The following is a 21,796-nucleotide window of genomic DNA, read 5'->3' on the forward strand; positions in this document are numbered from 1 at the left end:
CGGTGCACGTTAAATAACCCCAGGTGGTCAAAATTTCCGGAGCCCTCCACTACGGCGTGTCTCATATCATATGGTGGTTTTAAACGCCGCAAATCAATCAATGAAATAAAAGTTATTACATTCATGACATACATATCCTGATTTTCATGCTATGATTAGTCAAACACGTTCTTCATACAGTCATGTTATGCCATATCAAGTTTGGTAGTGATATGAACCCCGAAATGGCCAGGAGAGCTAGAAGTCGTAGGCGGCTAGATAGATAGATAGGTAGATAGATAAATAGATAGATAGATAAATAGATAGATAGATAGATAGATTAGATAGATAGACAGATAGATAGATAGATAGATAGATAGATAGATAGATAGATAGATAGATAGATAGATAGATAGATAGATAGATAGATAGATAGATACGCTCAAAATCGAAGTTCGCTAAGAAATACTTTGCATTTTCCTAAGCAGGCACAGTTTACCAGCGTACTGTCAAGTTCAAAATCTGTTTCTCGCTGTTTTAAAAGGGTTACGTCTGATCAGGCTTTATGAAGCCTCTAGTTTAATTCGATAGATACGCGCACATTTGAGTATTGAGTATGGCGATCTTTTTCGTGCAACGTATAGAGCGCAGTTGTGCCAGCACAGTGCTGCAACTTTATCGATTGCAATAACTACATAGCGGCTTCGCCAAAACGAATGCAATGCAATGGAAACATTATGTTATGACATTGGTTCAGCAAGCATGCAATTTGCCAAGTCAGTGTTCTCGCATAAGAGCTAGAGAAGTGCCGGCGAGTGCGACCAGCGGCTGTCGGTGAGGGGAGACGCACGTTCTCTGGAATTGCAAGAACCGAGTCGCATCGATGTTTGTCGCTATTTATGCAAATAAAAATGCTTCATTTAGGTTAGTTGATGCCATGGCTCTGTTGTATTGTCAATCTTACTCGTCGAAATCGTGTATGAACGTGGGGAACTTCATTCAACGTTTCTTATTACGAGCACCATGCGTGGTTCCTTAACCTCAAGAAACACGCACATAATCTATGAGGCTCACGACGCGGACGACAACAAAAATTGAGTGTTCAAACAGCGCGAGAATACGAAATTTATGAGACAAGGGCAGAAAAGCAAAGATGAACAAGAGCACTACGAAAATTTCTCTTGTTCAGCTCTAAGTGGCTCCATGAGTAGCGCTCCGTGCACGCTGTCGTCATTAAAATGGCAGAAAGCCCTCATTCGGGCAGTCCCAGGCCGTCTGCTGGCCGCCAGGTTCTCGAAAACAAACATGCATCCCAGCGTCTTCGGATCAGTACGCGGTGCTATTGGGTGGTCCATAAGAAAACCGAATGCGGCGCTGGTGTCCGAGGACGTTCGGAGCCGTCCCGGATGTATAAACGGTGGTGGTGAAAAACTTAATGCTTTTTAAGGCCAAAAAGTAAAATATTAATAAAAATAGAAAGCAGCGTTGTAGTTGGCGTTGAGGCTGCCGGTTGTGGCATCCTGGCAGTGCCTAGCCGCGACGTCGTCCGCCCTAGTCACCAGCCGAAGTTGCAGGTCCGGCCCAACATCTATGGTACTCTTTGAGTTCTGTAGCTCCGCCGCTGAAGGCAGTCGCGGGTTTCACCAGAGCAGTGAGGGGGTGCCGCAGTCGCGAGTAGAGCTGCTGGTGTTGCCCCTCCTCGCAGTTTGGCCGCGTGTGCGGATCTCGTCGCGTTTTTTAAAGACAATAGTCTTTCTTGGGGACCAAGCCTCGACGCAAAAATTTTGGTCTGTCTGTCTGCTTGTCCATCTTTCTGTCTGTCTGTCTGTAGATTTGTCTCTTTGTCAACTCCTCATAGCACCGGGTACTTGAAACGGCCGATTTCATTCGCAGCGCCCACCGATGTTGCTCAAGATTTAGCGTTCATACTTGTGCAGTTATCAATTATTAAGCAATCATTGCTCTTGTCTCGGACACCATAACAACACGTATATATACTGTGTGTGCATTTTTACTAGAAAATGCACACATAAGTAATTTTAGGGACCGTAGTGCTTATCATACTGCGCTAATCGTGCAACGCTAGCATGAAAAGACAAGTGTTTCCAACGCTTTACTAAAACGAGACGGTGGTGCCATCTTCACGTCGTCTTGCGTTCTACGCCTTATCACCTCTGAGACGGGCGCGCACACCCGTCTCAGAGCCATGTGCTACGTTTTCCAAAAAAACTGCCAGATGGCGCTCATGCCTCACGTGTGACGTGACTTGATGTGCTTGTTTGCCTCCGCTGCACGCTCGAGGCAATCTAACGCAGCGCCTCCAGTATTCCATCCACGAATTTTCTTGCGCGAAACATCAAATAATTGTTTTTTTTCACTCTCTCCACACGCAAGGCTATCGCCTTTCGGCAACATTTGTAGAATACATGCAGATACTAGACCAACTTTTTCCTCGCGGTGTTTTCACCGTGCGCGCACGGGGTCATCAACGACGAAATTGATTAACTGCCAATTGTAACAACCTGTCACTACCAACTACAGGGACGTCTAGGAGCTGCCAAGATTTACGATTGCATCTTGCTTAGTGCCCAGCTGCACCAGCTAGTAAGAAAACAGTCTAGAAAAGTGCCACTTTTTTGCACAATCATCCTAGCCGCAGCTGCTTGAGATGTTGGTGAGAGTTATTTCCCGCACCGAGAAACTTTTGATCAAGACATGCAAGGTGTGTGATGTGCATATTATGCAACATGACGTATAAAGAATTACAAGCATGTTATTGACGGCCAGGTTGACGAAATAGACCGCGGCAGTTAAGCATTACAAACTGAAGCCGTGCCGTGCCAATTTCCGAATCTTCCAAGCTCTTTGTCACGAACGATTAGGAAGCGGCGGCCGCCTAACAATATATAGGTCAGCTTACTGAACAAAGTCGTACTTGTTGCTACGCCACCAGCAAGAGGTTCCTGATTCGGAGCACACTGTCGATTTTGCACGAAGCTTCAGAAAAACGGGAGAATAGCGGATTTCTTGAGGAGGACACTGGTAAACTTCGGCTGGTTGTCTTTTACAATGTGGGAATTAAGGATGATGTTTACGCAATCCAAGGGGTGTCGTGATTCATGAGGACCTCACATACTTCATACATGCAAATGGAAGGCTGTTCAGCGCTGGGATGCAGGGAGTAACATAGTTTTGCATATTCAATTTGTCTATTTGCTTCCACATCTGGCACAGATAATATTTGGTGTACTGCATTTGCCAAGTTGACGAAAAGTTTAAAGCAAAAGGCAACGTCTACACGATCAAAGAGAAAGGTGCCCGTGGCAGCTTTCTTTTGTGACTTACTTTCGAATGTGCTAGATGCTCTATTAAGGGAAGTCTTGTTGGCTGTTCAAAGCATTCCAATCAGTGTACTGCTCAAGAATTCACTTTGATTTAACAGCTCATATGCACCTCGCACAAACCAAATGCTTGGAGAACAACAGTGCCGTTTGGGCACAAAAAGAGCGCAAGAAGGTGCAGCTAGTTTACGAACTTATTTTCAGGAAACCTACCGACAATTCTGTGCTGAAGTACATATGAGTAAAAGAAGTTCTACTATAGATTTTGAACCTCAAGTTTCTGTGTTTGCTTTTACTATGTAATGAGCTATTCTTTTCGCCCTGTTTGATTAAATTATAAAAATGGTTGCTTGGCGTTTTTAAATAGCCTGAGTCTGTAATATCGATCAGTACAGCGCAAGGTTTACAAAAACGTCACTTTTTTGATGTAGCACATATTATGTATGGGACTGTTCTCTTGACTAAATATTATTTCTGGGTTATTGAATGCACTGTAATTGCTGTAATGTTATATGTACGTCAGTTCTCAATTAATTTGTGATGCGTTTTCCTGAAGCAGAAAAAAACAGACAATGAAAAGCACTGTTTCAATCATATCACTAAATTAACTAGTCGCCAAATTCACATGTTACGTAACCCCGAGTGCTACAAATTCAAAATTCGTATTTTTTAGCTGGCTGAGTTGCAAACGACTAATGTGGTCTTGATGCAATGGACACTGCAAAAGCACAGGGCGAAGCGAGCACTTTGTCACTGCGCGAAACGAATGCCTGCTAAGTACTAACAGATGTTTTTTCTAGTTCGTGAGTCATACAACGCGCACGATTCAAAGCACGTGGCTTCTGTTAAATATCGAGAGTAAACAAGCACAATGTTCGCACAATTCTCACTCGGGTGCACGCAAAAGCTCAAGCGACATCCTTTGCGCTGGAAGACGACTCTCGCTCTCCTAGCGCAAGGCGCGGCTGTGGGGGCGGGTGCCGCGACTGGCCGCTTCCTCCCTAAGCGCGGCCCGAGAAGTTGCGGAACTTAAAAATTGCCTGTAAACGTTGGCCTGGCCTTGTGGTATACAAAGGAGCCTCCCACTGCTGTGGACTTCTGAGGTACCAAGAGGCAGGGGGCAAGTGTGCCGGACAGGAATAAAATATGTGTTCATAGTTGACGATAAGCGGCAGGCCGGCGAGCACGTTCCGAGTTGGAGAGGGTAAGACGCGTGGGAGTATGGAAGGTGCTTGTCTGAAGTTGGGGCAACAGGTGTTGTTAGTGCTGGGAAAGGGATCGGTGTGGTGGGTGGAGGTGAGGCGAGAGAGGTGGTAATGCAATGTGATGTCGTGGTCCGTGAGATGCGCGTCGCGCGTATTCTTTCTCGGTAGGGACGGTCTTTTTCCGTCAGTGGTGCTCTTCCGCTAGTTCCGAAGCTGTCGACTTTTCTTGGTGGTGTGCCCCTCTCCACCGTAGTCCTTCTCACCGTTCTTGTTACTGCGTCGTTTTCTCCACTATTTCAGCAGTCATGTACATACACACTCGTCAGGTTCTCAGTTGAGCGGTTAATATTTCAAGGCGTTGCTTTTATAAGCCCCGACTACAAGAATTTACTTTTTGTGCGGGTTCCTTCCGTGTCTAAGTTCAAGGCGGTGTTGAAGTTTATGGGATGGTACATCTTTTCGCAGTGTTCTACTAGAGCGTTTTGTGCAGCGTTTAAGCTATGTACGTCGTTTCAGTGTTTCTGTTCGCTTCGAGGAAATAGTGTGGTGTGACCTACATCGTGACGCCACTCATGGGATGCTGGGTACGTCGTTTACTGCAAAACAGCATTTCCTGCGCTTTTGCTATCACGCGTTTTTTGTTCACCACTCGTGGTTTTTATTAGTTATGTTGCTCGTTTTTTAAAGGTTGATTGATTGATATGTGGGGTCTAACGTCCCAAAATCACCACATGTATATGAGAGACGCCGTAGTGGAGGGCTCCAGGAATTTCGACCACCTCGGGTTCTTGAACGTGCACCCAAATCTGAGCACACGGGCCTACAATATTTTAGCCTCCTTCGGAAATGCAGCCGCCGCAGCCGGGATTCAATCCCGTGACCTGCGGGTCAGCAGCCGAGTACCTTAGTCACTAGACCACTGCGGCGGGGCTCATTTTTTAAAGAAACGCTATAGTTCGATAATCCCGACGACCTAACGGCAAGTAGATAGCACAGGCGTATAGCATGGTAAAATCGTCTCCTAACGGTGGGGCAGCTGACGCCTTGAGAGACAATGCAAGTGGTGTCACGAAAGCTAAGAAGCTATTACGTTATTAAACGCTGTAACCCCGCGAGATTTCGAAGATTTTTTATAAAACGAGTGAGTGAACTTCCACCAACGAGGGAAACTTGCAGCTGTATGGCAATATTACTCCTCTTTCACTTGCCTCCTCCCATGATAATACCCCCATTCCCCTCGCACATATAAACTCGGCAGCCTTCCAGCTGTGCGCCTGTTACCAGGGTTTTGGATTTAGCAGGACTCTTATTGCCTTTTCGTGCAGCTGCTTTCCGTGTATAAGAGCCAAGTTACGTCGTATATTTATGGCTCATGCTAGTGCAGTATTCTGCGAGATCACTGATAAATGCTCGAATTTCAACTTTCTCGAACTACCTGCGCCAAGATTGGTCACACCTAACATCACCTGTACGATTGCCAGCAAATGTAGGCCGAGCGTGCCAGCCCTGTCCGTCTGCATGTCATCGGTGCTTCTGGGTGTAGCGATACAAGAGTCCGAGCAATGAAAATGACTGCACAGTAGATATTTTACATTTGTAAACCTGAACAATTTATTTTTGCTTGCGTGCGATGTCCACAATAGGGGTGATGACAATGGAACCGACACGCTTGCTGCCAGCGCTCACAGACCGCCACTGAAAGTCACCGGGCGCTCTTTCCGGCACTTCGCCGACTCACAGATAAAACACAGGCTTGTCACTCGGTACACGTGGTGGAACATGATACGATACTTCATACTGACCACGATGTGATACTTTTGTCCACGTTCAATTTGGGTTGAAGCAATCGGCTTTGAAGTTGCAGCTGTCGGTTTACAGGTGAAAATCAGTACACCCTGACATGGCTGCTGCAGTAGCACATTGTCACTTGCCAAACAAGTGGCTTGCCATAAAAACACACATTTATCAAAAAAAGACGCGCGTACTTACCAATTGATAGAGCTGACACAGAATATCTGTGCATGTACCAACGTAAAAAAAGCAAAAAGCGGTTCTTGGACTCGGCTTTAAAGCCTGATAGTTCGGCTCAGATTGTCGGCAATTTCTTGTACTTCTTCTTTGCAGTGAATTCTGTAAGGTAATTGGTGTCGTAGCCTTAGCAGCATGTCGTGCGTGGACGTCACCATTTCCTATGTTATGAATGGGCGAGGTTCACGTGAAAATGAAAAGAAAACCATGCCTGTATTCAACTAGCGATCCCAGAAGCGGAACGAAGTGTTTTGAACACACAAGTGTTGTATGGCAGGGTGCACGACGGCTCCACCGATGTGTATCTGTTGGGGATATGACGTTTCAAAGTATACACTGAGGAATTGCAGGGAAAGAAAAAAACGAAAAAGAAAGGTTCTGTTGCGGAGCATCTGATAAACTGCCCTTCGATAAGTACTGCGCGGCGCTAGCCATTATGCCACTGAGCATAAATTGATAGAATTTATAACTGCAAGCCACCTATATTGTCACGGGGTCGTGACGTGGCCGAAGACAGGAGACTTCTTGTTGGGATTTAACTGTTTATTTGGGCGAATCTGTGCCCGGCAAACAGAGGGTCCAATTACAGCAGCAGTCTCGCACAGATAGCAGTCTCGGACTGATAGCGGCGAACGGAGCGTCGGCCTTCGATCAACTACTGACAAGCGGCGAAGCGCGTCGGCATTTATACTCCCGCCGTCGAATGTTCTAGCGCTATCGCTGGCGGCGGCGTACGTTCCAGAACAATCTGTACCATTCGCACAGTGGGCGTGATCTTATCGAAATGATCTATTACAGTCCGGAACCCTCTCGAAAACTGCAGGCGCGGTTTGCGCTGAGAATCGTATGGTGTTTTGGGACGATAACAAAAACTTGGGAAATGGAACGTGGCATTATACACTTTTCAACAGTTCTCTGACATCTGCACTTTCAGTGCACTTTCATCATAAGTAGGCAGTTGACGAGAGGGGCTTACGTTGGGCGCGCTTTAAAGATCACCGCCTCTCGCATTCGGCTTCACGCCCATTCGACGCAGTCTGGTCTCTCCTGCGTGCGCGCTTATCAGACTCGTAGTTCGGGAGATCACAAAAGTGTCGCTTGCTTGCTGCCACAGCCGTTTTTACAGAAGCAGCACTTTGTTCACACATGAAGAAGTAAGAATTGTGAGAGTTGACTGAGCTTGTCTTGTGTATACTTGTCTGTTCGTTTCGCGCGTCAGTCATTATGTTAGAACGGCACGCTTTAAGCATGGAACTGGCACAGTTGCTAGTCTGCTCTCGTCCTGTGTATGCTCATCTCGTGAATTTTTTCTGCTTCAGGCGCGCCCTTAGATTGCCTTGCTGCTTGGCGTTCTTCGCGCACAAGCAAAAAAACACAGCATATCTACGGAGTGAATGGTGATGAGTAAGGGGAAGCGTCCATCCGTGCTTCACTTCACCCATCTGTCTCTCACACTAGCGCCCCTTGCTGAGTAAGTCATACAACTAAGTGGTGTAATGAAGAAGATCAGTGCGGTTCCGGAAGGCAGAGGGCATGGCATTAAGTATGTAGTTATTGAGCCAGTACTAGACCTTGGAAGTCAACGGTAGTTCTGGCGAACAATCAAGACTGCTCAATACGTTTTCGCGCTGACTACCGGCGGCTGAAAAACATAACACGCAGAGATGTATACCCGTTACCTCGCATAAGCGATGCTCTCGATTGCTTCCAAGGAGCCAAGTTCTTCCCTTCATTAAACCTGCGCTATGTTTACTGGCAGGTCCTATAGTGGGGGCTAACGACCCACAAAACAGCTTTTGTTACTCCCGATGGCTTGTATGAATTTAATGTTTTGCCGTTCATGCTCTAAAATGCGCCTGACACGTTCGAGCGCAAGATTGATAAAATCCCCCATGGCTTGAAATGGCAGGAATGACTGCGCTACCTGGATGACATTGTAGTACTTACGCCTGACCTCTCGACGCATCTTAAACGCTTGGAAGTAGTCTTCACTACCTCCAGTCTGCTGGTGTGCAGCTGAATTTGAAGAAGTCTTGCCTTGGTGAACGAAAGTTTCTTATTTTAGGCCACGTCCTCTCCAGGTGCACCCTGCAAGTCCCAAGCTGCTTGTCGTTCTTCGCGTGACTTCCTTGCCCCCACCCCAACTGAACTTCGTGCGGTTGCCGAGTTCCCTGAAGCAACGCCATGAAAAGAAGTTCGGAGTTTTATTGCAAGTTGTTATTACTTTCTCTGTTTTATCCGCAAATTCGCATCCATCATAGCACCTTTAACTGAACTACTTGGCGGTGAGCTTGACTTCACGGGGTGATAATCATCATTTGACGATTCATTCATTCACCTTCGACGCCTTCTAACTTCACCTCTAATACTGCGACATTCTGACCTACTCGCCCCGACTGAAATGCACACGGACGCTAGAAGTGTTGGTCTCAGCGCTGTGCTTGCAAAGCGGAAACCTGGATTTCATGAGTACGTCATCTTTTATGCCAGCCAAGTGCTCACCAAAGCCGAAATCAACTACTCCGTGACCGAGAAGGAAAAGGACTGAAATGCTTAGCATTCATATGGGCTATAGACAAGTTTAGCGTCATCATCATCGCCATTCATCAACATCCTCTTTTTCTTAGCCGGCAAGCCTTTCATGCCTAGCTCGAGCTGAGCGAGCTACAGAACCAGTACATGCGCCTAGCTAAACGGGCGCTGGCAGACGCCGTCACTCCGCGTCAGCCCTAACAAATAAAGTAACGGGATTGGCACGCCACGTCGGCCAACTTTGAAGTCTTCTCACGTCTCTACCCTCACTCTCTACAAGTTTCGACTCTACCTTTACAGACGCCCATTTAGCGTGGTCACAGATCACCACACATTAGGCTGGCTTTCTTTCCTTAAAGATCCCCCCGGCCGACTTGCCCGCTGAGCGCCATGTCTGCAGGGGCATTCCTGCAGACATGGCGTCGTTTACCAGTGTGGACATAAACATTCTGATGTTGGCGTTGTGTCCTGGTCACCTTTTTCAGCTGACCATTCCTCCCCATCTACATTGTTCTATGACGTGTCATCACTATGTGTCACTGACATGCCTCTGGAGCAACAGAAGGCTCTTTTATAGATTTATTGTGCCGGCCTCTATCCCACCCAATCCTTCGACAACTGCAGAGGCGAATCCATCAATTTCGCATCCGATGGTTCGCTGTATCGTCGGAAATACCTCTCCGATGAGCGCAGATGGCTCTTTGTTATTCCCCGACACCTTCGGTCAGCTATATACGCATCATTTTATGGTAATTCCCACTGAGGACATGCGAGAGTACTGAAAACTTACACAAGCCTGCGCCACCACTACTATTTGCATGGAATATATGGCTTTCTTCACCGCTACCTGCATTCTTGTCTCGCTTGTCAACAGCGCAAAGATACCTTTCTTCGTTCACCTACTCCTTTGCAGCCTCTACCTTGTCCTTCCCGGCCTTTGAAATGTGTGGGCATTGATCTTTATGGATTGTTGGCCATACCTCCTGCTGGGAACCGCTATATATACATCGCAATCAATCATTTGACGTGCTACGCAGAAACTTCATCTCTTCCGTCTGCGTGGGAGAGTGACATTGGTTACTTTATTTTACACCACCTCGTTTTATGTCATGGCGCACCACGTGAACTGTTCAGCGACCGAGGGCGTGTATTTCTCTCCGAAGCCGCCAAATCACTTTTAAAGGAATTCTGCATCATTCACCGCACCACTACTGCATACCACCCTCAAGCTAATGGCCTGACAGTACCATTTAACCGAACACCAGGTGGCATGCTGGAAATCTACATCAATATATCTCACTCAAACTGGGTCTCCTTCTCACCTTTGTGACATTCACACGCAATACTGTGACTCAGACCACCACGGGAATCTTCCATTCTTTCTCATTTATGGACGCGAGCCATTCTGCATGCTTCACACAATTCTTTCGTACCGCCCAGACAAAACTGAGTCGATCACCCTTTCCGAAGCAGCTAAGTACGCGGAAGAGTGTCACCAGCTTGCTCGATTCCTCACCACTTCTGCTCAGCAACGCCAGAAACACCTCGACAGCTCGAAGGCTCCAGCGTCCTATATCTCTGGTTCACTTGTGTGCCTCAGGATCCCTTTCACCAACCCTGTTCAGTCATCAAAACTTCTCTCAAAGCTTTTACCGTGTAGTCCAGCATTTGTCACTAGTCAATCATATTGTTGAGCCGCTTGTGGCGTCTCCTGATCAACGACGCCTCTGACATGAGACTACGCATCTAGACTGGCTCAAGCCTTACTACGACCCTACGGTAGTTTCCTGTCCTTAAAGGGCCAGTAAACAGCTCCAACTTTATTTTTTACACCCTCCATAAAAGCCCGGCAGTTCGTAGTTTAAACCGCAGCGCTTACATTGTCTGAAGAGTACAGCACTGCGCACCGCGCAGAGCCTTTATTTCGAAAAACAATGCCCGCGCATCTTTCCTACGCCTGACGGACCCCCTTGCATGCGCAGTGATGTCAACTCGGCGATCGGCGACGTGACGTAGCACGCAGCTCGCCGATTGGTGTAAATAAGGTGTGAAAAAGCACTAGTGAAGTCAATGTCAGTTCCTGTTCCCACCCTTAGCTACAAAACTGCCTCTTCTTTCTTGGCACTGCGGTGAAAGAACCCGCCTCGCAGTTGTCGCGTGCACATGTACACTCCTCGCTCAACTACAGCGCCTGTGCGCACATATGAACGTATTTCGCTATTGACATGAGCAACATGGGTAAAAAGCATTGCTCTGTCGTCGGCTGCAAATCGAGCGACTGAACAGCGGAGAAGCATCGGAACCGGGTGCCTCATAATGGGGCCCTGCGTGCTGCATGGCTGAAGCGAATCAGCCATCTTGCGACGTACGTCGGAGACCTGATCGTTTCTGGTCGACACTTCCACCTGACGCTTATGCGGCTGACCCACGGCTGGTGCGGCTGACCCACGGCTGGTGCGGCAAACGGTAAAAAAACAACTACGCTTCGCAGGAAGCGGAAGTGCGTTGCGATTGATCTAGTTCACCGATGGCGTCAATCGCTGACGCGGTGTCACGTTGCTGAAGTGGGCAGAGCCACGACAATCAAATAAGGATGAAGAATGACCGCACAGTCAAAACACACTTCAAAGCTCGCTAAATAGCACACGCTCTCGCGCAGTCACGTCAACATTTAGTTGTCATTGTGTTTCGCAGGCGTTGATGAACCTGCTGTGCGACATTTATTGTTTGTCTAGAAACATTTCTTTTAGGTTTAAGGTCTGCAAGAGCCTTCAGAAAATCTCATGAGCATTGCGATGAAAATGCCTCACTGGTAAATGAACTGCCGTATGTGCCTTGCACATTATTAGCCAAAATAATGAAAAGGTGAGACGACCATACTAGCTATAAAATGAATGCACGCTGGCTGGCTTCATAGGTAAGTGGATTATCAGAATGCTTCGTATGACAAGCACAGAAAAACGTTTGGCAGGTTGCACCTTATTTTCGTTCAGTGGTCATGTGAAAATGAACAGTAAAGCAATACTTCCCGAGCATGGCAGTGCCAACGCAGCGCGTATATTTGACTTTCTCTATAGAACACGCACTGAAGGCGTACCACTCCCCTTAGGCTTTCCGCAGTCTTCGGCATTTGCCGATCAGTAGCACCAGTTGCACTGCTGCTAGAATCTGCCTGTTTTCCACTGTTCCATAAGGTCGATTAACAACTTCATCATCGCATTGCCAATTAGACGCCCTTATGACGTCAGCACTGGCTCTGAGGTGACGTGTTCTTGATTAGTGTTCGTGGATAGGTGCAGGAGGTCCACGGTGGTGCGGATAGAAGTAAGGCTTCAGATTCGGCTAGTTGGCAACCCATCAGCCAAAAACAGGGCAGTAGAGTAGAAGGAAAGGGTTTGAGACAGCGGCTCACTTCAAAATGACGACTTATTGAAGAGTTCGCATACGTAAACGCTGGCATACGACATCACGTGGATGCACAATAACGGCCGTGTAACAAGTGCTAAAAAAAGAGAATAAAAATGTATCTAATGTAACTAAGCACAAAACATGCAAAAACGGAAGGTTAAAGCATGAAAAAGAAGACGAAGGCGTGTACAACAGATTTCGCAGTCAAGATATGCCAGTGCTTCCGGAGTTAAGGCAACCGAGGGCTTGCTGACGATTCGCTTTCTTAGCACTGTGGTCAGTGCGGTTGCATTGCCGTGTTTGTCCTAACTTTGGTCCCGGCATTACGGGCAAATGATGAGACAGCAGTGAACATTAGGGCATCCATTATTGCCAAAAGTACCTGAGTCAGCACGTCTTCGTGAAAAATTTTGAAAAATAACTAACATTTGTTGTGGTTCTGCTGGCGTAATAAGAGCGTCATTTTGCTGTCAACTTCGTTACACGCATTATTAAGAGTATCGGTGGCCTAACTTTCTTTATGCTATGGCCATCGTGTCCAAGAAATTTCATCGCATCTTTTAGTTTCTTCAAGGCCACCCTGTGTGAGCTATTTTTGGGGATCTGAATAACGAGCGTCATTTGCTCACCTTAGGTTCTCGATCACCACGTATGTGTCGTCATCAGCCTTGTAGAACCAGTCGTAGTCGTTGATGTGGTTGTTGTACAACTCTACGAGCGACGCCTTGGTCTTTGCCCACAGGGCATTGCGGCGCTCGGCGACGCTCAAGTTCAGCACCACCGACGGCTGCAATTCGTCTTCGTGGCTGCGGCTTGTGCTCATGAACATCAGCCGGTTGCAGCGGCGACCCCACGTGGCGGCTACGTGACGCGCCTTGGTTTCCGTGTTGTTCGGGTTTGTCAGCACCCAGCACAGCACGCGGACTCGTCGGCGCAAGAGATCGCGCGACACCCAGTTGCTCCAAGACACTGCGTGGTATTTCAATGTTACCTAAAGACCTATATAGAGTACTCTGAATGGATGGCGCAAGTGGTGGTTGGAAGGACAAATATAGTGCAATGCAAGTGCTACTGAACAATGTCAGCAGCTGTCGATGAATTACAACAGGCAGCGGCGCAGATTTTGTACTACATCTAGAAATAACATACCCCACAAATTTTCCTTCACACAGTTTTTAAATGACCCTCTGTAACACTGGCATCAGACCTTTTTTTATAAAATGTTAGCAAAGGGTTACAGGTTACTGCCCTCTTGAGATAGTGCGACAGCTGTTGTCGCACTTCCTCAAGTACACTTCATGGGCCAATGGGACACATATGTAGCACTTTTTCTCGTAAACAATTGGTCATATTTGGTAAAATTCGCACCAAACAATTTCTAAACCCGCTATCTAGGAATTCTTCTCGTATGATTTTGTTTATCACGTGAGAAATTTTGATGGACCGCAACGGGTAAGATACAAGATACTTTGGTCACAACGCTGTACCGTGCGAAACATTAGTTGCTGACTGAATCCTCCTGCTAAGGATATTACTGGTGTCACTAAGCCACCTGAATGAAAGTAAGGACAGTGACATCATTTATTTTTTCGTCTGACTTCACCAATGATGACAGGCGATGAAGCGTGCGTGTCACTTTCGGTGAAGCAGACATACACGAAATAGAAAGCGAAGTATCGACCAAAACTACGTTCGCATGCTTGCTCATTTGCTTTTGGTTTTCGAGATTTCTGCCTTTTTAGATATATAAGAGCTATTAAACTTACTCTTATCCACTTGCAAGTGCCGCGTGCCACAATATGTGTAGCGTTACCAACACACATTTTGATGCAATATTTCAGCGTGTAACTACACTACCACCGGTACTGAGGTGTACCTTGTTTACCAAGTACTTTCCTATAAAACGATATTGCGGCGTACTTTCCGCTTTCTTCCTGCTGCTTAGAATCAAAGAGATCCTCAATGTATAGGATTACTGTTAGCAGAAGTGATTCCTCAGTTGCCTTATCTTGCATCCCATACATCACCAAGTGCTCTGAACAGGGGTTTTTTTTCGTTCTTCTGAATGCGATATCTCTTTTGTAAAGTATTGCCAAAACAATGTCTCTCTTTTATGTCTAGCCTTCATTATCGGCTTTATTTTTTCTGTTAATTCCAAACTCATATACGCTTGAGTTCACTATTCTGCAGAGAGGAATTTGGAAACAATTATGTCATTATGTAGGCACGTGTTGAATATACAGCAACAAATTTTCTGCTTACTGCGTGATAAAACGACCAAGCTTATTTGGCATCACAATAAAAAGCATAATTAGAGGCCATCTTAAAGACTTACAAGGAGATTAATCCCAGAAACATGGGTATTTAAAATTGTCAGTTTTAAATGCGAAACAATTCTTAGGGAACTTCGGCGACTTTGAGCGTATCTATCTATCTATCTATCTATCTATCTATCTATCTATCTATCTATCTATCTAGCCGCCTACGATTTTTAGCTCTCCTGTCTGTTTCGAATATGCTATCAATACCAAGCTTGGTATGGCAAAACATGGCTGTGTGAAGAAGATATTTGACTAGTCAGGACATAAAAATCTTGACATGTATGCCATGAATGTCATGATTTACATTTCATGGTCCTGCAGCTGTTGTGGTGGTTTCGTTCACATGGAACGTTGCGAAACTGGTATGATATGACATGATTGCATGGCGAACAGAAGCGACCGACCCTGATTGATTGATTGATTGATTGATTGATTTGTGGGGTTTAACGTCCCAAAACCACTATATGATTATGAGAGACGCCGTAGTGGAGGGCTCCGGAAATTTTGACCACCTGGGGTTCTTTAACGTGCGCCCAAATCTGAGCACACGGGCCTACAACATTTCCGCCTCCATCGGAAATGCAGCCGCCGCAGCCGGGAATCGAACCCGCGACCTGCGGGTCAGCAGCCGAGTACCTTAGCCACTAGACCACCGCGGCGGGGCAAGCGACCGACCCTAACATGAAAATCATGACATGCGTGCCATGTAACAACATGACTACATGCCACGCCATGCTCATGATGTGATTGTGGCCGTTTCGCTATCGTCACATGTACCAACTTTGGTATTACGGTTAGCGATAGGATGACGAATGTATGTGACTGGTGCAAACATGGTAATATTTAGATGCGTGTCATTAAACAACATGACTACATGCCACGCTCATGATGCGCTGGTGGCCGTTTCGCTAGCTTCACTTATACCAAATTTGGTGTTACGGGACGTGAATGGGTGGCGAAGGCGTAATACTGGTGCAGACATAATAAACATGAGATGCGTGTCATGTAACAACATGACCACATGCTCCGCTCATGATGCGCTCACGGCCGTTTCCCCAGCTGCACGTATACTAAATTTGGTGTCATGTGACGTGAGTAGATGACGAAAGCAAACTACACATCCAAACATAATTGTCATGACACGGAAGCTACGTAGGGCATAATTTACCTTTTCTTCGTAACGTTGTGCTGATATTAAAGTGACATATCAATCTTTCTTATTCGTGCTTTGCATATCATCGCTTCCCACTTTACGTGGGATGTGGCAATTTTTTGTATGAGCGGCTCAGTCAGGCATGTCCGGGAATTTTTCATAGGCACTGATTTTTTTATTGCACTTCAACAGGTAATATACCGATAGTTCAGGTTTAATATCAATAGCTGTTAGGAATGCCACCCGTATTGAGCATCTCAATTATCCACCAAGAATGCTTGATATAGATCGGGTTTTTTATTTTAGTTATATTTCCTTTACTTTAGCCCTCCCGTATTTTTTAGAATAAATACTAGGTAATTGTAGCTATAGGCGGCAATAGCGTGAAAATCGGCGGTGTTCCTTGGCGATTAGTGTTTTTATTGTTTTTCTTTCATTTTGTTGTAATTAAGTAAGCCACAAAAAGTTATGAACTCACGGCCCAAGTATAGGCCACAAGGTCTCGTGAACTTTGACATGTTTTCAGATTGTGCTGAAAATATTGCACGCAAATTCTGCTGCGGTGGCCACACATCGAAGGAGGTGAAATGCTAGAGGCGCCTTTTCGATTACTCATTAAGAAGGCCAGGTGGTCGAAATTTCTGGAGCCCTTCAATTCTGCGGTCCTCATAATCATGTCGTAAATTTAGTACGTAAAATTTCACAAATTATCATACTGATCACGCGCAATACGCGTGATAAAGATTACGCGCAATACCCGTGATACGCGTAATACGCGTACTCTTGTTATTTCGCGAGCTTGCATGCATGAGCGCTAATGCTGGAAGGTGCGATCGCTGCTGCATAACTACTAGACGCGTTCTGCCGATGGTCAGATTACCGAAGCCCGACGACACCTTTTGCCGCTATCGGAGTACATCACGCTTTGCTTGCACTTTGAATTAGCTATAGTTTTCTTGGCGGAAGCTCAATTATTAGTGTGTTTTATTTTCGCCAGAGTTACTGCCACTTTTTTCATAGTCCCTCTATGAAGAAAATAATTGCACGGTCATGAATAAACAGATAACAAAGGAATTATTCGGGCAGATATAAAGTACAGAATGAATAATAATAACTTTGTGTGCTTTAGGTAGGCCTGCCTATATGCACATGTGCGCCATGATGGATTGGTGGATAAGATGCTTCGAGGCTGACCCAAAGGTCGTGGGTACGATCCCAGCCGTGGTGGTCGCCTTTTGAGGTAGGCGAAAAAGTAGAGTTCTGTGTACGTAAATGATGCCATTGAACGTTGACGAACATCTGATGGTGAAAATTTTGCGGAACCCTCCACTACAGCGTCTCTCATGGCATTGCGGTGTTCTAAGATGTCTACGATGTCGCCAACCGTGGTGCTCACGTGCTTATGCTCGTTGCTTAGGATCGATAGCATCACTATAGCTTTTCATCCTCGCAGTTAGGCTATGCCTCTGGAAACGCAAATCTCGCGGTTGATCATCAAGTACTGGTCACCTTTACGACGCCCTACATGCTTGTTTACTTTTGTGTATAGATGCAAATGCTGACGCTGGAGCTAGGGGAAAAAGTGACTTGGTGTTCCAGCACATTGAAGGCGTGCTTCCCTGATGGCGTGTGTGGCGGCATCGCTGTTTCGCCCGATAGAAATATCGACTCCATATCAAAACATCGAGTCCATATTGAAAATGACGTCTTTCGAGCAATGTTGTAGAGCTACGAAGCATGCGGAGTAAATCAGCGTTGTTGATGGAGACACTGTGCAGGATTATTCCTGCCACCGTTCATAAGCTGGCCTTCCCAAGTGGTCTTCACTTTCGTCAACTTCGTGGCAAATGGTCTATTGATAGCGGCGAACAGAGCTTTGGAAATCGATCAACCATAGAGAAACATACTTTTATAAAGGGCAGACACTCCCGTAGGGTCCTACGGCCGGGCTACTGCGCTGCTTTCAGCGCCACGAGCGGCTGGTCAGACCCGATAATGTCTTTTGCTAAATAAATTAACAAAATATTTTCTTTCTGATGTTGGTATTTCAACCTCATTCTCCGAAAACGAGTGTATTCACCACTAGGCTACACACCCATCCGTGCACGTAAGGAATACATCTACAGCACATCTAAACCACATGAATTTGTACCCTTTGTGCAAAATAAATGCAAAATGCAACACTTTCTAGTCAAATTTTACTGATCTTTGTGGCAATGCATTAAATGTCCTCAATGGGACACGTTGTAAAGTGGATGTGGAAAACTGCAGAAATCAATGAAGTTTCTTCTTTTCAAAAAATTGAAGTCACACTTCTGTGTTCATTAACCTCCTGAGGCGGCTATTATATGCCGTGAAAGAAGAGTGGAAGTAAGAGTGGGCGCGCCATCTAGCGGTTGGTCAGAGCCTATCTTGCTGAGCCACGAAGAGGCTCGAGTGGCCACTCTTTATATAGTATGTTTCTCTATGGATAAACTGACAAGGCGTGACGTGCGTCGGCATTTATATACACGTGTCGTCAAATGTTCTAGCGTTATCGCTAGCCTCCTCGTAGGTTCCAGAATAATCTGTAATGTTCATGAAGTGGGCGTAATCTTCACATAGACTATTTACTACAGACCTGAAGCTTCTCGAACGCTAACAGGCTGCATTTGCTCTTAGAAGTACTAGCAGTGTAACAGGACGTGATTGTCACAGTGTCAGCCTCATTGTCGTGCTATCTTTTCGCCAAATCAACACGTGCCTCCCACAGGCGTGTTCATTGGCGTATTTCCTCTTTCGGACAGGTTCTTTCATTCCACCTGCAGCAAGGAAATTTCCACTCTCGAATTCAGCAAGAGTGCACATGCAGCCATCTCGTTCTGCTCGTTTCACTTCTATCAAGTATTGCAGATATATTAGAGGACTGGCGGTCACCAGGAGCCCTCACATTGTCGTTAGCGTGGTGAAATAGTAGGCCGGTAAAATGGGCAATCGCGGGGAACTGTGGGATATGGCGGCTTCCCGTTCGACGCACCACGCGGGCTATCAGTGGCACACGAACATTTTTTACCGCTTCGTTGAAAAAAAGCACCTCTCCGTGCAATGTCAGTGCTTTAGAAATTCCTTTTTTTTGTTTCTGCTTACCTTGATTGCGACAATGATAAGCTACGAAAGCTATGAACTGTAAGGAAACTTTTTTATCGCACCAAAATTATCTGCAATGCTTTTATGTTGCTCGGGAGTACTGTCAGTTTGGCTAGCAGAACAGTTTATACAGACGATAGTTTTCATTGCATACGTTAAAAAAATCGCTGTTGTAAAGATGGCGGGGGATGGTGATGACTGTAGTAATGTGCTAAATGTTCATTTCGGTATCGCTGCTTCGGCAGACATTGTCAGCCAATCAGCACTAAGCGCAGCATTTATCGAGTGCGTTGAGATACCTTTTTTTTTCTAGCCTTCAGTGCGCTAGGAGATGCAACGTGCTATAAGCTGCGCGGCATGGCAGCAAATAAACAACACTCGGAGGTATAGACGGCACCGAAGAATCAAAATTCTGCGCATGTTTAACACAGTTCTTCGTATGTGTGCCGTCCTGGCAAACAGTTTCGCTAAGATAAACGCAAACGAGTTTGTCCTGCGTTTCGTGTAAACTTATCTTCTTGAGTTAAGGTTTCCTGTCTTTTGTCATATAAGGGGGTTTTAGAATACCATTTGCAAACGCCACGGGCGTTGCGGGCGTCATATGAGTTTTAGAATTGCGTTTGTCCTGCTGCAAACCCCAACGCACGATCGCAGTGACACCGTAGCCTCGAATCCAGTGTTCGCGGGTGGCGATCGCCACACGCTATTTAGGATTTTCTGCATGTGGGCCGCGAACGCAAACGCTGACTAATGTTACAACGCATGCGCAGTGGCAGGTACCCCACCTAAAGGGCTCGCGGGGCGCTAATTCAAAACTTCCTAACTATGGGTCCAATGGCTGGCACTCATCGTGTATGGCAGTTAGATTTCGCCCACGTGTTCCTATGGTATAGTTGCAAGGTGCCCCTGCCCGACAATTTATATATCGATATATTATTCACAGCAGATTCATGCCCCAGCTTCTTATTAGTGCAGAATATAGACAAACTTGGAATAAATGGTCTTCGCACACTCTGGCTTCAACGTCCCACCATTTTCGCAAAAGAAACCCTGATGGAATACGAAGCAGCACCGCTGCGCAGGGGGACGCCACGGGTTGAACGGCGCAAACGCAGGTGCGCCGATCAGTGCTGGAAGATTTATATGAACCGATGGCTGGCGCAAGCCTTGTTTCTTCAGAGTTTACACGGGCGCTAGACCACAGCTGGCACGCGTTTCGCCTCGACTTCCACGGCCTTGCGATCGGTGTAGTGCAGGAGAGAAGCGAGCGGCGGTAGCGGCAGATCTTGCGAGCGAGCGGATGAGGCAACAACTGCGGGTGCGGCGGTGAGCACGTGGCACGCCAGGAAGAGAGTGAGGTCAGCGCACACTGCTAGGAAGCATGGCGTCGATGCGCAGTTGTGGCGTGACCTACTTGCCACCGCTTCAACATCTGCGACAAGAGAGCGAGTGGCGGCGCGTTCATACACGGACGCACGGAGGGACAGCGTTCCTAAGACTGGTCAAAAAGCTGCTTCGCATCTAAAATGACTAATTATCGTCCCCCAATCAAGCATGCAAAGCATCCTAATTCTAAGCGAATCGACAATCAGATATAAATACTGCAAAATTTGCTGGCTCGCGCTGCTCACCTGTGATATCTCGTGCCTGCTTCTCTGTATTAATTCTAAGCCTTCGGTGGCTTGTCCAACATGAAGTTCGGCTGTTGATGGTGTCCCGCGTACCATGTTTTCGGGGAGAAGTGACGAAAAAAGCGTTAGAGTGTGTCCACGGAATGAATGAGGAGTGGGGCGATGCTTCGTAGGGTTTATCAGTAAACCATAAATCTTCTGTCTATCCGTCCGTTCGTCTCATTCAGCTGAGTGAGCCATAAAACTAGGCGTTGTCCGTCCGTCTGCATGTCTGCCTGTCCATTCATCCATCCTCCTGTCTGTCTGTCTGTCTGTCTGTCTGTCCGTCTGTCTGTTAGTACGTTCATCTGTCTGTGCATCCGCACCTGCAGAGTGAGTCGTAGAACAAGGCGGTCGCGTACCGAGAGAGACATTCATGTAGAGTTCCACAGCTTCAGGAGCTTCGCTCCTAAAAAGATTACGAGAGTTTATGGCGTCATCAATGGCGTCACAGATGCCGAAATTTGCGACGCCATTTAAGGTCATAGTCCCTTCTCTTGATGTAACTTTGCACAAGAATGTCATCACACCACATCGTAGTTGCATGACATGTGGCCCAATCACGGAAGCAATAGAAAGCCAGGTGAAGTTCCTCTGGTCTTGGAGGCAGTGTGAAGCCACGTTCTGTACAGAAAGCTTTCGAAGGGTGATGGGATTGCATGAAATTATTAGCTGAGATAAAAATAAAAGAACATGTCTTTTGCTTTTAAGTTGTCTCAAGTGAATGCATAAGAAACTCGGTGAGTTTTTTTTTCACGACCTGCATTACTTTCTTGTAAGTCACTCGCATTAGAGCAAGTTGGAAAAATAGTGGTGCCTTGACAAGCCACTCTTCAAACATTCAGTCTAAGTGCCAACAGATACTGCAAGGATAATACGGCGTGGAAGAAGAAACGAATGAAGAAACACAGGCAACTCATATATATTCCATCCAACGCATATTGGGGGAGTCAGAAATGTGCATCTGCGGAAAGAAAATATGCAATATACAACCTCCGCGCGAAAATGCTTGCACAGCGAAGATGAGTTGTCA

At 46.4% G+C, this 21,796-nt stretch overlaps 1 protein-coding gene across 1 annotated transcript in view; it reads right to left on the reverse strand.

Moving 5' to 3' along the window:
- Positions 1 to 21,796, reverse strand: part of LOC119160982 (glycoprotein-N-acetylgalactosamine 3-beta-galactosyltransferase 1) — a 42,986-nt gene that overhangs the window by 19,219 nt on the left and 1,971 nt on the right. The window contains exon 2 of the mRNA XM_037413318.2: positions 13,123 to 13,462. Coding sequence (XP_037269215.2) covers positions 13,123 to 13,462 — 340 coding nt within the window. The remainder of the gene's footprint in view (positions 1 to 13,122; positions 13,463 to 21,796) is intronic.

The sequence above is a fragment of the Rhipicephalus microplus genome, chromosome 3, assembly GCF_043290135.1.
Source record: "Rhipicephalus microplus isolate Deutch F79 chromosome 3, USDA_Rmic, whole genome shotgun sequence".
NCBI lineage: Eukaryota > Metazoa > Arthropoda > Arachnida > Ixodida > Ixodidae > Rhipicephalus > Rhipicephalus microplus.